At 40.5% G+C, this 18299-nt stretch overlaps 1 protein-coding gene across 1 annotated transcript; it reads left to right on the forward strand.

The window, feature by feature from the left end:
• Positions 1-10369: 10369 nt before the first annotated feature.
• On the forward strand, positions 10370-12316 carry foxl2l (forkhead box L2-like). The gene has a single exon (XM_029621172.1). It carries the CDS (start codon positions 10537-10539, stop codon positions 11425-11427), a length of 891 nt encoding a protein of 296 aa, XP_029477032.1. The 5' UTR covers positions 10370-10536; the 3' UTR covers positions 11428-12316.
• The last annotated feature ends 5983 nt before the right edge of the window (positions 12317-18299 follow it).

The following is an 18299-nucleotide window of genomic DNA, read 5'->3' on the forward strand; positions in this document are numbered from 1 at the left end:
CAGCTAGTAGACCGGGGCAAGCTAGCAGTTAGCAGGCCGGGTTAGCAAGCAAGCAGTTAGCATGGGCTAGCAGTTACAGACCGGGCAGGTAAGCTAGCAGTTAGCAGGAGGGCAGCTAGCAGTTAGTAGACCGGGACAAACTAGCAGTTACCAGGCCGGGTTAGCAAGCAGTTAGCAGGGGCTAGCAGTTAGCAGACCGGGTTAGCAAGCAAGCAGTTAGCAAGGGCTAGCAGTTAGCAGACCGGGTCCGGCAAGCTAGCAGTTAGCAGACCGGGTTAGCAAGCAAGCAGATAGCAGGGGCTAGAAAGTTAGCCTTTGGGGAACGTCGCGGTGGGGGTAAGTCTGTTTTTGCCTCTTCGTGCAGTGACGTCGATAGACCAGTTGTGGAATTAGTAGGGTTCCAAGTAGCTCTAGGTAGCTAGCAGGCCTAGATGGTTAGTATAATGGGCCTTCAGCGGACGTCGCGCCTGAGGGGCCTGTTGAGGTCCTCGGGCAGATTATGTCGGTATTCCAGTCGTAGGGGATCTGCGGGGTTCTATGCCCCATACCGGATGTATAAGGGGTCCGGATATTGTAGCCCAGGAGTGTACTTCGGTGGTAGCACAGGAGCCCTGGCCGGGCTAGCTTCAAGCTAATTTGTGCTTGCTCTGGGATGGAAACGTTAGCCAGGAGTAGTCACCCGGGATTGCGGTTAGCTAGTTGTGAAGATCCAGATGAAAATGTTCAGTTTGCGTGAGGAATCCGGGGATACAAATAACATGTCCGTTATGCTCTGGTTAGAGTCATGTTGTTCGAACTGACGAGAGCTTTCCGAGCTGAAGGTTAGCTGATGACCACTGGCAATGGTTTGCTGACTGATAGCTGGTAGTTAGCTAGCTAGCTTCAGTTGAGAGATTCCAGATCTGAAGTAAATATAAATACTTAATATAAAAAAGCAGATCCACGCCACATTCGCTGAGGCGGGTTGCAGGAGAGTATTTAGATGTTGAGGTTTAGCAAAATATTTTGACGGATATGCGACAAAAAAAGATGTAAAACGATATATACAAGGGACACGACAGGACAACGACGTCTGACTGCTACGCCATCTTGGATTGCGTAGCAATGTGTTGGGTCAAATGTGACTGGTCATACGTATACATCCCTTAGAGATAGATAGAGATCCCTACTGCCACCTGCAGTTTTGGAATGTTTACTCACAAGTGTAATTCAATGGCTGGGATGTCCAAACCAGTTGACTACTTTAAAATGGTGGAAGTCCTCAATGGCTCTGCTCATGCGTTCACAGACACAAAGACATGTTGTCTATCTAAGTCTATGATACAGGCACACAGGTGACCCGGAAGTGGGGATGCACAGGTATGGACAGCATCATAGAGATGGAAAGAGGTATCATCTTTGTATCTGTGCTATTATGTCATCTGTGGTAGCCTCAATGGTGCTGTCCATGCTATCTCCATTTTAAAGTAGTACATTTTCTTTGTCTTTAATGTTTTAATAAATTGTCAAGCTAATATTGGTGATAGCAGTGCTGGAGTCCTGATCCAAATGTTGTGTGTTATTCATTTATTGTGGCCACTAGATAGCTGTGATATAGCTTAAAGCCATTTACAAAACTTAGCACCCAATTTGAAAAAGGAGACAATGCTCTGATCATTGGCTGATTGCTCCAAACCCATAGGAATCCTCACCCATTTTGAATACTTTAAAATGGTGGAAGCACTCAATGGCAGTGCCCATGCTAAAATGGGTTATATCCAAGTTGAGTCCTCTAACTACCACTATGGGCAGCATACAGTTCTGACCATGCTCACTATGAAACTAAGATAAGGTAATTACATCAGCCTGTATGGAAGTATTGGTATGTTTTAACTTTGCTGCTAATAAATGGGCAAAAGACCCGACTGAAGATCCACTTCTGGAAAGCAGTTATGTGTTCAATATTTACAGGTGTACTATATTAATTCCATCACTCGCTTGTCACAGATAATTTTCCTGTGGAGCAGGAAATGCAAATTGTAGTGTATTTGGGGTTTAAAAAGGCTTCTCAAGTTTGTAATTTCCGCTAGTCAAATTAAGAGAGTACATGAACATTTGCAGTCCCATCTGTGCTAGAGTGGCTATTAGGACATTTTGACTAGGTTAGCCACTATAATAACAGTGAAAACTGAGGCTCGCTAGCGCAATCCAAAATGTCCAATTGAAATTTGAGAAGCTAACAAGCCTCTGCTGTTTAGTTGTGGCCTTCACATGTGTTCCATCACAAACAACAATGCACTCTGTAAAGTGCTTTCATGACATTTGGGATCAAACTAGAGGAGTGGCTAGTGACAGAACAACTGGTAAACAGTTCCAAATGTCTCTTCTTGTATACCTTTTCAGAAATGAATATGGCCTTCGCAATGATTCAACAGTCAGTCAACAAGAAATAACACACAGTAAGTCAAATCTAGCCTAACATCTAGCGAAGTCATTGCCTAGAAACAAAATGGTGGAAGGCTCTGTTTCCCAATCATGTAATCTGACCTCAATATGACAAAGATAGTAAGGTTCCAGGGAAAGACAGTTGATTTGCATCATTTGTCACTGAACTTGACGTGATATAAAACCTGCCTGTTATCTCTGATCTGCTCCTGTATTGTATTTACCAAGTGTTGTGCAAATGAACATTATGTAGTCCACGACATTGTATATGTAAAAAAAAACAAAAAAATAGTAATTTAGCACATGCTCTTATTCAGAGCAACTTACAGGAGCAATTAGGGTCACGTGTTTTGCTCAAGGGCACATCGGCAGATTTTTGACGTATGGGATTCAAACCAGCAACCTTTTAGTTTCTGGTCTAACCGCTAGGCTACCTGCCATCCTAATACGTGGATGACAAATTAGGGATTTTTGCCACTCCTGCATCACTATCCATTAAGATGAGAAGACAACCAGTTGTCTTTGAACATCTTTAAATGTGACAGAAAAATATTTGTTAACTTTATCTTGGCAGGGCTGAGTTCTACATTTGACAGTTGCTGAGTACATACTTGTTGTTGAACATCTTACCAGAGAAGTGATCCAGACAGTTTGTTTCTACTCAATGGCAATGATCAGCCACTGATTATTGATGAAAATTACAGGGAAGGCAGTAACTAATAAAAATGTATTTATGCATTTATTTGATGGTGACAGTTCACATTAATCAACATGTCCGTTTACACATCAATGTAAATGTGCCAGATTAAGCTATAAAGCTAATGTACATCCTTACTACCCGGGCATGCAACAACACACAACATACTGAGTGTCAATTTCAGATAATGGTTAGCATGTGAATATACTTTATCTGTTTTAAAAAACACTGTATCTAAGTGTTGGCTAAATTACTACAATGGCACACAGTAACCTAATAGTACACCCACAATTTTGCAAGAGTCAACAATAGAGTGAGAGGCTTGTCTTGGGAGGGGATCAGCTGGCTGCTCTGCTGTGAGTTGCAGAGCTGTGGGCTGCGGGCCAGACTGGCAGAGAACAGGCCCAAGTGCTGTCATGTAGAACCTGCAAAGCGGTGCATTGTGGGAAACGGTACGGGTCACTGGCTTCGTGAACTGAACAGGGAACTCTCTCATCACTTGAGACAGGCAGAGCTGCACCTCGCATGAGAATTCAGCCAAGGCAAACTAACTCGAAGAGAAGTCGTTAGGTCCTCTATTTAAACAAATGATCTTACTCTCTTTGTTTAGTTTCATGCTGTTTCATTACTGAATGCTTGAACTAACCCAGAGAAGTCATCATCACATTGATAGTTCTCCACTTAAATGTGTAGGTAGGGGGACACTACTGATGACATTTCTATCCTGCAATCCTCTCCAGGTTATAGTTTAGAAATACTGTGGGTATTGTTTTATATATCTACTGATAATGATATCGGTGTGTTGTATTTCTCTTGCATTGAGGTAAAGTATTGGTATGTACTCTACCTCAATGCAAGAGAAATACAACACACAGTAACAGAGGGGATGTGGAGTCCTGTAATCTCTAGATTAGGGGGATTTGGGAGTGGTGCCTAAATGACTGCTGTATTGTATGGCTGGGAGAGGGCTGTGGTTGGCTCCATGCACTTGTATTTAGATAAAAGCCACAACACACCATCGTTTCCTTTCATCCCTTATGCCAGCTTGACAGGTGCCTCAGTTGAGTCACAGTGGTTTATGTATCACTCTTTTGCACAAAAATATAGGTATTTCCAGCTTCCACAACTCAGAACAGAAAATAAATAAATAACAATAATCATCATAATTAAAAATGTATTGTGGAAAAGGTTCACCATGCACAATTCCTCACGGTATTTAGGGTATTCAAATAATACTGAATGGTGGAATTGTTGGTGATGATTGCAGTGCATGGTTGACAATTGCACATGCTTGATAAAAAAGCTGCTTAGCATGTTCTTGGTTCCTCTGGTTGATGTGCTTGCACTGTAGTCCATGCATGCGGGTGTGATGTTCAGTGACATTCTCAAATGGTCTGGAGGACTAAAACCATTGCACTCAAACAATAGCAGCAGCTGGACATCACTCATCTCACTTCCAAACATCATGGTATCATATTACCCTCATTGAGCTGAAGCTGATCTGCCTGTTTGCAGCCATTTAACACACTCTCCACAACCTTCACACTCATACCACCTCTAAAGGAGGGGAATAAGATATAAGGCGTTGAGCCACCTGAGCTGTTGAGAAGGGGATGGGCATTTTATAATAGTGCAGTTTAGTTGCCATAATCTGCAACTGGAAGGTACTCTTGGAATGGTTGCTTCAGAATCTCAGAAGTTTGTCATTGTTAATCATCATCTTTACATAAATCTGAGACGTTCAATTTAGTGATATGTTACGAATTAAAATTCATATTACATGTCTCGAATATGCAAAATGTACAATATGTTCCGAATTTCCAAAACGTACGATATGTTACGAATTCTAGCTAGGTGGCTAACGTTAGCTAGCTCGCTGAGGGTTAAGGTTAACTTTAGGAGTTAGGTTAAAGGGCTAAGGTTAAGGTTAGGTGAAGGGTTAGCTAAAACGGTTAGGGTTAGGGGAAGGGTTAGCTAACATGCTAAGTATATAGTTGCAAAGTAGCAAAAAATGTGTAGTTAGTTGAAAAGTTGCTAATTAGCTAAAGTTGAGATTCGAACTCGCAACCTTTGGATTGCTACACACTGATTTTGGTAAAGATCTCTGGATATAGTTTTCAGTTTAGGTAGAATAGAAACAGTTCTGTGTATTCAATGGCATCATCTGTCAACAGATTAGCGTGGAGGAAATGTTCTAGCATTTTGAGTGAACACAGGCCAATCTTTACTGTTTTAAACTTTTGTCAATGCATGATGGACAGGGAATATATATATATATATATTTTCGCTTTCATAAGTTTATTGATATCACTTTGTTGATAAAGTTATTTGTATTGAATGTATATGTCCTGAACTACTGTATAATACATTAAAAGTTTTCTATGGCAATAACAGTCGTTCCACAAAGAGTACCTTTTCGTCCCTTTGATATTTTAAATAGAAATTGTGAACCAATATTGCATTTTAGAAGCCTGCTATATATATCAGATTTTTAATATGAATAAAGACTTGAAGTGCCAAAATTCTGCATTTTCTCCAAGTTTTCACCTTCATTGTAAAGCCATGGTTATTTTGTTGCTTTGACAAAGTAATCTATGTCTGATTAATATTTATTTTATGTGATTAGTGATTTGTTTATGTCTGGCCATCATTTTAAGGTCAATCCTGTTAGTGAACTGAACTCTCATTTTAATACGGTGAAACTATTCCTTAAAAATCTAAAGAAACATTGAACATCTAATAGTCAAATCATAATGTAAAAGCAGGTGAAGTGGTTATACTCTTTTTGGCCATTTTCTGGTGTTTTGTGATGGAAAACTGTTGCAGATCTAGCATAAAACATGTCAACCCTGTTACCCGTAGACTAGAAGTGTTTTAACAATTTAGAAAATTTTTAGCTTGCATTTTATTGCCACTCCCTGTTGACAGAAAAAGCTTCTATTCCTCTTGTCAAAAGGGGATTCATGGCACATTTAAGATGATATCGTCAACCCTGTTACAGTCCACCCTGCTATTTTATTTGGTACTTAGTCATTTTTGAGATTGGAAACAGTTTTTTTTATTTATTATGTTGAACATGTGTTCTTTATGTCAGAATGTAAAAATGTTATGAAATCCCCCCCCAATTAAAACCATATTCATAAATATTTTGTAATGAATGGCAAATATTTGTATGCTCACTGGATCATATTACAAATAGAAATGGCACTGCTGTGCTAGTTTTTTGCGTTTGTTATAATGTAATGTACATAATGCCATCCAGCATACAGAAAGCCAATGCAGGTTGTAGAGGTAGCTACTGTACCAAGCACCTTTGTGATCCATTACCCCTTCAGATTCCTACATCTTTAAAGGCGTTCACCCTCCGTCTCACAACTATTCCATGCATCTTAAGAATCTGTGAACACCTGAGCCCATATTCATAAAGTGTATCAGAGTAGAAATGCTGATCTAGAATCTGGTCCCCCCCGTCCATGTGATCTTGTTCATTATGATCTAAAAGGTCAAACTGATCCTAGATCATCTCACCTAATCTGAGATGCTTGATACCTATGGCCCCAGATCTGACTCTATGTACCAGCAGTGCAATTTTTTTTTATTGTTTGTTTTAGTTTTGGATTAAACTTTTAGCAGAAAAGTTATGTATGAATTGTTTTCTCCAGAATGAAATGTGTTCTTTTTTAAAGTAATCCTATGTGATGCAATTCCCACAATCCCACAGGCAAAGACCTTCACAACTACTGAACTATAGCAACATTGTTACAATGTACATTCTCTACAACTGGAACTGTCTCTCCTCAAATGTAACAAACTGGAGAGGATCAAATGCAAACGTTTGATCTGATAATCCTTTCAAGCTGGGCTGTGAAAGGTGCTTAATTGGCCCGAGAATCTAGGATGGGAGACGGCATTGCCTACGGTGGAAATGTAATTAATAGATCTCCTCAGAATTATCATGGAAAAACAACCAATTTGGAGGGACAGTTCCATGTAGAGTATTAATAAAGATAGCCCTAGTAAACACGCAACAAATATCCTTTACACAACTCTTTGTTTACATATAAGAGAATAGCAGTATTTGTACATCCAAATCATGTTACATGCACTACGCTTGGTCTTTCTTTTGGTTTTGGCACTATCCTGTGCTGCATTCTTGTTTGGTCTCAAATGGCTTAGGCTGCTGCATGGTTGTTCTGTAGAGATATTGTATTTTATCTGGCGCCTTGCTTTGCTCTCATGACATCAGTCAGTAAATCTAGCACGGGGAGACTTTCTGAGCTCCCTTTAATAACATTATCTCTGATAGAATGTCAGAATGTGGAGATTGCAGTCTGAGGGCATGGGTGATTTTACAGAATTGTACCTTATTTCACTTCCTTCTGTTAAGCAAATAGATGTCACCCAGTAGAATTATGAGGTAGCCTACATATTTTTGAGATACTGGAAAACTTTCTTCCGTTTGGGCTAAGTTGTTAAATGTATCAATGTGCCACTAGCTATTACATCCGTATCAACTGTTCAAATGGTCATCCTGCTACAATGCCTTGAGTCAGCTAGTTTGAGCTGAAAACAACCGTCACACAGGTGCCTTTACACAGTGAGCTAGTTCACTCAGAGATCTGTCTGTTTCCCTATCAGTCACTCAGGGGAGACAGTCTGTCTCCCGAGAGCAGGTGATCATTATCACCTGTCTCCCACAGGTCCGCTGGTCATGCCTCACTGTATGTGGGTGGTGGCATACAAATAAAATGACTAGAACGAGTAAGCCCTTCACACCACAGCAACTTGACTGTAGGTACACTCAATATGGCGGAAGGTCCACCCATCACGGGACATCGACTTGAATGGGAATGTTTGTTCTGGCCATTCTATTTCTACGGGTAGCAGTGTGTCTATGATGTCTATGGTGTCTACGCCTGGCCATGTTGTATTACTCAGCACTTCGCCTCCGTGTCTCTCCACCACCGAGGGCATTAGCCTTTTATAGAAGCATTTATTCACAAACCTCACATTTGAAAGAATTACTGTCAATGACAATTTCATTTCTAACCTAAGTTGGATGGTATTTTAGATCGAGGCCTATTCGAATGATAGTTATTTTTATCGCTTTGGTGCTATTTTCACAAGTATGTGGAAACTCTTAGTACAAAACTCAAAGCAAATCATCAAAAAGGCTGTTTTTTCAAAACTTTAAGCACGTTTTCAATTGATATACACAAATCACACAGTCATTTTTTTCACCAAACCTAATCCGTGTTTCATCTATACAAAAATACCTTTCATATAAAGCAATTGCCTGTCACAATGCAATGCTCACAATACTTTTCATATGATTCTCTTCTCATTTGTTTCAATACATTTGACCGTCACTTAATCCAACTGTGCTTAATGGTTGATCACTTAACCGTTTGGTAAACCTACAGTTGTTAAACTGGTTTGTCTACTATGTATGGATTTTGAGAACTACAGAAATCAAATGTGTGGTTGTAAAGTATAAACCCCTAAATGACATGTATGATACATGATAACCATACATAAGGACTACTCATTATTCCTAATTGATTTCACATAGTGGTAACCACAATTGGTCACCATATAAAAGGGTGTGTGTGAACCAGGGAGAGGAGGAAACCAAAGAGCTCGTAGACAAGGGACCCGTCAGAGAGGTGGGCATGGGCCCCGTCACTACTTGTATTTGTGAGAGGTTGAATGCACCGAGCTGTCTGTTTGAACTACTGGCACACAGCTCGGACACATGGCACCAGAGGTCTCTTCACAGTCCCCAAGTCCAGAACATACTATGGGAGGCACACAGTACTACATAGAGCCATGACTACATGGAACTCTATTCCACATCAAGAAATTCATACAGCAGTACAATTACATTTAAATCAGATAGAAATACACCTTATGGAACAGCGGGGACTGGGAAGCAACACAAACATAGACACATGCATACAAACACAGGATAACATACGCACTATACACACACACACACACACGTACTCATGGATTTTGTGTTACAGATAAGTGGTAGTAGAGTAGAGGCTTGAGGGCACACACTTAATATGTTGTGAAATCTGTTATTTAAAATGTATAACTGCCTTAATTTTGCTGGACCCCAGGAAGAGTAGCTGAATGGGGATCCATAATAAATGCAAACACAAAGAGGTGGACATCAAAGAGAGGGAGACAGATGGCAGTGGACTGTTGTGTCTAATGAAGTCCGGGCCATCGTCAGTGACCATTTGGTAAACAGAGGCCTTACGATGGCACACGCTGCCAAATTAGTTCAGAGGTGGGTCAGGCATGGTTTCGGGCCCATCCTCGATCCGTGACCCTATACCTGCCCCCCTTACTCTCCTTTTCCCCCACAGCATGTGAGCAGATATGGTATCACGTCACCTACAGTTTTACAATGTTCTGCCATGAAATAGTCCAGAAAATACCTCTACTTACCGGTCTGGATGGAATAGAAACGTCTATGTATGAATCAATACAGAAATATAATACAGGTAGAGGTGTGTGTGTGTGTGTGTGTGTGCCTGCATAAGTCAGTGTGTGTTTCAAAATGTGTATGTGCTATTCATGGTGAACTGTAGAATGCACCGTGTGGGGAAAAAAGGGAATTTCCATGTTGCAACACTACAGTGTCAGGCCATTAGGCCTAATCTGTCTTTCAATCCATTTACTGAAAATATTCTTGTCATATTTCGTGTTGACATAATATTATATAGCTATAAAGTTTGTCTTAATTGTGCTTAAAACATGTATTTTTAAATGTCTTATCTTTCGAATTAAATTGGTGACAAAAGCTGAAAGGCAAAAACGAAATGTATGATGTGAAATGTTAATGGACTATTCTTATGTATGTCATTGACCTATATAAATGACATTATAGAAGGATTAACATAATTTATAAAATGAGGGTGGAAATATTTTCAATAAGGCTGTCTGGCCTGGATGATGTAGCCGGTTGGTAGTCTATAGGTCAAATAGTTCATATAATAGCTTGCAGTAAGAGCAAAGTCAGATCACTCATCCATGCTTACAAACATCGCTTGACACATCAGTTGAACGCACTCACACAATCTATAGTTCACCTTGTTCTATGCGTTTCAAAGGGCTTAATTGTACTGTAAAACTTCACGAATATCGATAAACAGACAGACAACATGTCTGCGACCTCATTTTCAACCTAAACAAATAAGTGTTGATCCTAAAGAACCCAGCAACAGTGTGGGAAAAGCGGCAATATGAAAGGGTGTCCCAGCCAGCGCAGACATCCCCATGGGAGGGTTTTAAAACAGTAGCGGAATGCGCGTCTCACCTGTGAACACTATTGTCAAAAACTTTTCCCGTGTGGTTGGACACTGCAGCTCCTAAACCGAGGAAGATTTAAACTACATGATAAGATGGACAATGAGGATTTTCACGGTGAGCAGCAATTGGACATATTGGATCTAACCGACTCGTCCTCCGGCATGGCCAAGAGCAAGGGCTCCGCAGACAGCGCAGACAGCGCAGCCGAGGGTGTGGACGAGACTGACAAGGCCAGAGTGGGTCAAACGGAGAAGCCCCCATACTCTTACGTCGCCCTCATTGCCATGGCCATCAAGGAGAGCCGGGAAAAGAGGTTGACCCTGAGCGGAATTTATCAGTTCATCATCTCAAAATTCCCCTACTACGAGAAAAATAAGAAGGGGTGGCAGAACAGCATTCGGCACAACCTCAGTCTCAACGAGTGCTTTCTCAAAGTACCCAGGGAGGGCGGAGGTGACCGAAAAGGGAATTTCTGGACTTTGGATCCTGCATTTGAGAACATGTTTGAGAAAGGGAACTACAGACGCCGAAGAAGGGTGAGGAGACCCTACAGACCTGCCACCGTTCCTTACATAGCGGGGACCACCTGCGTGGACTATCCGGAGCACTTCTACCTGCAACAGAAACCAGTCTACGTACAGGCGCCTTTTGTCAGTAACCCCTGGACCCTCTCCCAGCCAAACTCACCTCAGGCCACCTCATACAGCTACCCTCAGTCGCAGCCCATCAACGGACAAGTGCACTCAGTGTCCCCAAATGGATACGCCAGCTCCCCTGTAACCTACTACCACAACCATCAGTTCCACGCCACCTACAGTGCTTACCACCGACATGCGTCCGTCGTGATGCCACATAACGGATGCCCCTGTGGTGGCATGACCCAGTCTTTGAGCCCCGGCGGTGGCTCGACTTCCCAAGCGTGCTACCCCCAGTTCTCCTTTGCCAGACAACCAGAAATGTCACTTGCGCCCTCATTTGAGTAGAAATGTTGGACTCGAGCGCTTGAACGCCTGTTTTTCAGTTGTCATTCATAAAATAAAATAGCCAGTTAGTGTAACAGACAGCTTGTTGTTTTGACATGTGCTAAGATATTTTAGAGCTTATCAACGAAATACGTTTTTTGGCTAAATAAACATGTCAATCTGCTGAATTGTGTTAAGATGTTCATGCTATTCAAATATGCATTTACAGTGTCCCGTTAGGTGGGAACATTGGACATGAATTGTGGACATTCAAGTCTTCTGCTGTCCGGAGGGTGACACGTTGGCCTATGGAGATAGACCTGTTCTTCCCCAAATAATTGAGTCATTTTCAAAGAAAATGTATCATGCTTCTTTGTTACAGGTAGGCTATTAGGCCTGTAGGTGTTTGTTGTAAATGTTATGTATATTCCGTTTTCTAGTGTAGACCTATACACTTTTATATGCCCGGTATAACAGTTTAATAAATTATTATTGAAGTTTTCCTCTGGATTTTCACCTCGAGGCATTTGGAATCGTTATAAGTTCATTGAATGTGGAATGTGTGGTATCCAACATCTTCGTTTATTTCAATAAAATGTTATTTTTGAATCAATATTGCCTCATCTATTTTGGGTTGCACAAACTATCTCTATCTCCTGTTTGTAGGCCTATGATCCGATGTTTTTCAAACATGGCTGGGATAAGTTTGATCAAGTTATTAGAATGGGGAAAGAGGCCAATGGTTTGATTAGCTAAAACATATTGTAGCCTACTGTTTAAAAGTAATATTTGAGGTGCATGTGTCCTCTTGCCAAATTGCAGGCATATTATTTTAATTCATGGAGATTTTTTGATTAACCTGTAGGCCTATTGACTAACCATGGTTTCAAATAAACGAATATTTCACGTGCATTGAATGTGTGTTTAATCTATCCAAATACCAGAGGTCTGGCTATGCATTGGTCTAAATGCTACTGTTTCCATTTTTGGAACCTAAATGTTGTATGTTGAGTCACAATCAAATAAATATATTTATTTCAAAATGTATCATTGGCCTATAGGTGCTTAGATTGTATTGGTTGATAACCAATAGGAATTGATCATCTTGACTAGTGACACCCAAATCCTGATATCATGCAAGAATAGTGGAATTGCGCATTATAATCCTGCCGATTGATCCGATTACAACATGGCCCACCTGTGCCATAAAACCTGGGCCTCTTGGTCAAAAGACAGGCTACAATAGCATGGAATAGAATTATACTCATTGTGAATGGAGATTACCGCATTTGTGTATATAGTGCCACCATGTGGTCAAATTTGAAACATTTATTGTGAGGATAAGGCATGTGTACTGTACAGTCTCCAGCACTTCACAGTATTACAGTATTCTGCCTTCAAATACTCCTTGGAATCTATATTCCTGTTGGTGAAGTCGTCATAGACAAGCTACAGCTAGGCTTACATTTGAGCCAATAATGTAGTGTAGTCCAAGTTTTAAAAAAATGTCCTTCCCCTTACCTGGAACAAACATTTTCTTCTGGAACACATAGCTTCAACATCTTTTAATGAACATAGTCCCTCTGACTAAAAAAAATGTTTTGCTAGAAGTTCGAACAGTTCAAAATCTGTTCAATGGCCATTATTTATGCGGTATATATAGGCCTGCCCATACTCTTCAACCATTTATACTTCACTCCAGCTCTGTCCTCCTCCTACCCTATAATAACACACCATTTACGTTTTTATAACTTACTTGTGAACAAGTAACAATTCAACAAACAATGCATAGCTTCTGATTAAAACTATCATGTGGCTCTCATACACTGTCAGTCCTTGCATCTAGTGCGCTGTCTATGAATTTGAGAGGATACATTTTCCCAGCCCAATCCCCATACACCAAAACAGTGGCGGGGCCTATACCATTTATTTTGTTTGTTACCAGTCTCAGGTAGATTTAATCAACCAAATGTAGCTTTCCCATAGATCTTTGTGTCTTCACATTTGCAATTTACAAATACAGTTATTTATTAGGCCTACATTAATTATGGCTTTTGTTCATTAGGGTTTCCCCAACTCGGTCCCAGGGCACCCCTGGGTTCAGGTTTTGTTTTTTTGCCCTAGCACTACACAGCTAATTGAAATAATCAAAGCTGGATGATGAGTTGGTTATTTGAATCTAAATGAACAACAGAGACTAAATTTCAATATCAAAGTTTATTGAAAGAGTTTGGGGAATGGCCTCCTCTCCAACAACATATTTGTATGTATATTTGTATGCAGGGGAAAGGATGTTCAAATGACGGTCCTTATAACCCAACGGGCACACGACATTCTGGTCACGACATCATATGACCAAAATATGACCAGTTTAAGACGTATTTTTTTAGACAGAAAATATGTATTTTGCCTAACGTCTTCCTAACGGACTCAAACCAGACGTAAATAACAGGTCTCACGGCGTCATTATATAAAACAAATCTTAAAATATTGAATATTCTCAGGTACATGCACAGATTGGGCTCTATCTGTGCAGCGCGCATGCCCCTTACCCTTCCAGTCTCTAAAGTGCCCCTTTCGGTGGTGGTATAATTTCGCCCCAAATGTATACATTTTTTTGTCGTTGTTCTGAACCCACTGCCCTAAAATCGTCATTACATTCTAATCTACACTTTAGAACCACAAGTCGCACCGCGCGTCTTGATATCTGGTCAATGTCAATGACCAGTTATCAGCATTGGCGCGCAAAGGCTGGCGTGTTTATCCAGATCAGTGATCAGAAATAACTTGTTTCCTGCCCTCCAGTTTTGCCTGTCAAAAACAGATTAGGCCTACGTTTATCATCCATCTACTAAAATACATTTTATCAATCGACTACTGACTCATGATTGCCAAAACAATAGGCTACCTGACGATTTCATTGATCATTTTCATATCTCAGATAGGCCTTTGGGTGGTTGCTGGCTACGTGTCTAAAGATACACAGCTTTAACATCGCACTGTCTTCAACATTATGGATAATATTCATTCTGGCGAATGTATTATGATACATTTGTGAGCAACGAGCACTCGGCGCCCAGCCTGCCCTCCAACGTGATGGCGCCGTGCAGACAGCACATGCTTTCCACCCGATCCTGCAACCTCTGCTACAAGTATAGGGTGTATGGTTGTATGATTTAGCTTGCTCCGGATTCCAGAGATACGACATGATGTAGGCCTATACCTAATTCATATTGGCTACTAACATGAATGACTTTCAACTCCAAATGCATGTGTAAATTACGTTTATTTCTGTAGCCTATCTTGAGTTTTGAAAATGCATCACCTTTATGGCTGTAATAACAGGCAACATTTGGAGTTGGGTTGGATATAGTAGCCTAATGGTAGGCTACAGCATTTCTTACAATCAATCTTCTTTTTTGACTGGAATTGTGTTTCAATAAGTGCATAATTTATTCCATTTCAAAATAATTTTGATAAGTACTTTACTGTAAGATGCTGCTTTCCCCCCTTTTTTTTTGTAATTTCTCAACTGGTCTGCGACCACTGTTGCAGGACATATGATTTTCGTGGTGCCAAAACTGAAAAATGTGGAACAATTGTGCATTTTGTGATAAAAGCACCGAATTTGGCACAAATATAAATTAATGTAAAATCTGAACATTTTAGTATACACTCTTATCCAGAGCAAATAGGGTTAAGTGCCTTGCTCAAGGGCTCATCGATTCTTCACCTTGTCTGCTCTGGGATTCAAACCAGCGACCTTCTGGCCCAATGCTTTTAACCGCTAGGCTACTGACCCACCTGAAATGTTCTAGATATAGAGCCACCCCAGATTTGGACCCTGAGGGAAGTGGCAGCCATTCTTCAAAATATGACCCCTTTCAGGAAAGGTGTATGTCGCACATTACTAAATCACAGGAGATGTATTTGAACATCTTAATTGTTTAAAATCAAAATAGATTTTTGGGCAGAAATAGCTTCTGGAACATGTTATTTTTCATGTGCTTTAAAATAACAAACTTATATTCCATCTGTAAATATGAATAAAATGGTTAAATTAAAAGCCTAGTTGGTTTAGCCACGGAACAAGTCAGGAACCTTCCCGCTAGCCATGATTGGCTGAGATAATGGATGGGCTGGACACGCTGGGAGATTAGTTTGGAATTCTTTGCCATGCAGCCTGCTTCTGTCTATAACGTGAGCTACTCAGTATGTGTTGACAATCCTTTCTAACATGTCTTTATTGAAAGATATATAGTTAGCCATCAAGAACTACAACATTTTTGCTACTTTTCTCAACAACATTGATGCCCTGAATTTAGCAGGCACTATAGACAGATCGGTTACTTTCTGCACACGCCATGGTCAATGTGAACCGGAGTGACTTGACACAACGCTGGCAGAACAAGATCTAGCTACAAACAAAATGCAATTAAATGGTTCCAGTCTGCCCTGAAGCGTTCATCCATGTATACAGGTAAGAGTCTAGCTACATTTTCTGATATTATATGTTTCTAATTTTGTCAAAGTCCTTTTCATTGCAAGTTAACCTCTAGTGACATCCCATCCCGTGAACGGGACCGTTTTCATCATCTTACACTAATTAGCATAACGCAACGGACATAAATCTTCCTATTCATGAAAATCACAAGTGAAATATATTGGAACACAGCTTAGCCTTTTGTTAATCACCCTGTCATCTCAGATTTTCAAAATATGCTTTACAGCCAACGCTAGACAAGCATTTGTGTAAGTTTATAATAGCCTAGCATAGCATTATGCCTTGCTAGCAGCAAGCAACCTTGTCACGGAAATCAGAAAAGCAATCAAATTAAATAGTTTAGCTTTGATGAACTTCGGATGTTTTCACTCACGAGACTCCCAGGTAGATAGCCAAAGTTCATTTTTCCCAAAATATCATTTTTGTAGGCGAAACAGCTCCATCTGTTCTTCACGTTTGGCTGAGAAATCGCCCCGAAATTGGGGTCACCACAACGGCAATTTTTTTTCAAAATTAGCTCCATAATATCGACAGAAACATGGCAAACGTTGTTTAGAATCCATCCTCAAGGTGTTTTATCTAATATCTATTCGATAATATATCCGTCGGGACAATTCCTTTTCCTCTAGGACCGATTGGAGTAATGGCTACCTCTGCACTTTACGCGACAATCTCTCTCGGAGCCACCATGTGACCACATACGCAATGTGCCCCCATACGGCTATTCTCCAACAGAAATGCCTAACACTACGTCACAATGCTGTAGACACCTTGGGGAATACGTAGAAAGCGTAAGCTCGTTGATGGTACATTCACAGCCATATAGGGAGTCATTGGAACGCAGCGCTTTCAAAACCTGGGGCACTTCCGGATTGGATTTTTCTCAGGCTTTCGCCTGCAACATCAGTTCTGTTATACTCACAGACAATATCTTTACAGTTTTGGAAACGTTAGTGTTTTCTATCCAAAGCTGTCAATTATATGCATATTCTAGCATATTTTCCTGACAAAATATCCCGTTTAAAACGGGAATGTTTTTTTTCCAAAAATGAAAATACTGCCCCCTAACACCAACAGCGTACTGTTCGCTAGCTAGAAAACGTTATCTTGCTGTCTCGCTAGCTAATATTACGTGTATAATCTGTGTAGTAATATTATTAGAATCAGAATCCATTTGCATGGCTAGTTATAGCCTAATGTTAGCTAACAAACATTGAACATAGTTGGTTAACTTTAGCTACCTGAAGATTGTGGGTGAACAAGGAGTACAGCAGGGGACTAAGCACGCATCTCAAGCAGGATATAGGCTTGCTTCCAAAAGGTATTTTATATATATATGTATTCATGTGGGTTTCTCTCTCTCTTCTCTCCATTCCTTCAAGAAGTGACCAACATCCCTCTGACTCCAATCGTTGGTCATCCAAACCTGTTTCTGAAGGAAGTGGTGTAGTTAAAAGTACTACTTATGTAGTTTTTTTGGGGTATCTGTACTTTACTTTACTATTTATATTTTTGACAACTTTTACTTTACTACATTCCTAAAGAAAATAATGTACTTTTTACTCCATACATTTTCCCTGACACCCAAAAGTACTCATTACATTTTGAATGGATAGCAGGACAGGAAAATGGTGTGTCTTGTGTGAATCACTCGAGGTCATGCCACAGCATTTTAAATCAGGTTGAGGTCAGGACTGTGACTGGGCCACTCCGGAAGCCATTCTGTTGTTGATTTACTTCTGTGTTTGGGGTGTTGTCCTGTTGCATCACCCAACTTCTGTTGAGCTTCAAATGGCAGACAGATAGCCTTACATTCTCCTGCAAAATGTCTTGATAAACTTGGGAATACATGTTTCCGGCGATGAAAGCAAGCTGTCCAGTCCCTGAGGCAGCAAAGCAGCCCCAAACCATGATGCTCCCTCCACCATAGTTTACAGTTGGTATGAGGTTTTGATATTGGTGTGGTGTGCCTTTTTTTCTCCACACATAGTGTTGTGTGTTCCTTCCAAACAACTCAACTTTAGTTTAATCTGTCCACAGAATATTTTGCCAGTAGCACTGTGGAACACCCAGGTGCTCTTTTGCGAACTTCAGATGTACAGCAATGTTTTTTTGGACAGCAGTGGCTTCTTCCGTGGTGAACTCCCATGAACACCATTCCTGTTTAGTGTTTTACGTATCGTAGACTCGTCAACAGAGATGTTAGCATGTTCCAGAGATTTCTGTAAGTCTTTAGCTGACACTCTAGGATTCTTCTTAACCTCATTGAGCATTCTGCACTGTGCTCTTACAGTTACTTTTTTTGCAGGATGGCCACTCCTAGGGAGAGTAGCAATAGTGCTGAACTTTCTCCATTTATAGACAATTAGTCTTACTGTGGACTGATGAA

This window comes from Oncorhynchus nerka, linkage group LG20 (genome assembly GCF_034236695.1).
Source record: "Oncorhynchus nerka isolate Pitt River linkage group LG20, Oner_Uvic_2.0, whole genome shotgun sequence".
NCBI lineage: Eukaryota > Metazoa > Chordata > Actinopteri > Salmoniformes > Salmonidae > Oncorhynchus > Oncorhynchus nerka.

Excerpts from the sequence above, each read along its gene's own strand:
- foxl2l (XM_029621172.1), top strand. The coding sequence starts at position 10,537 with ATGGACAATGAGGATTTTCACGGTGAGCAGCAATTGGACATATTGGAT.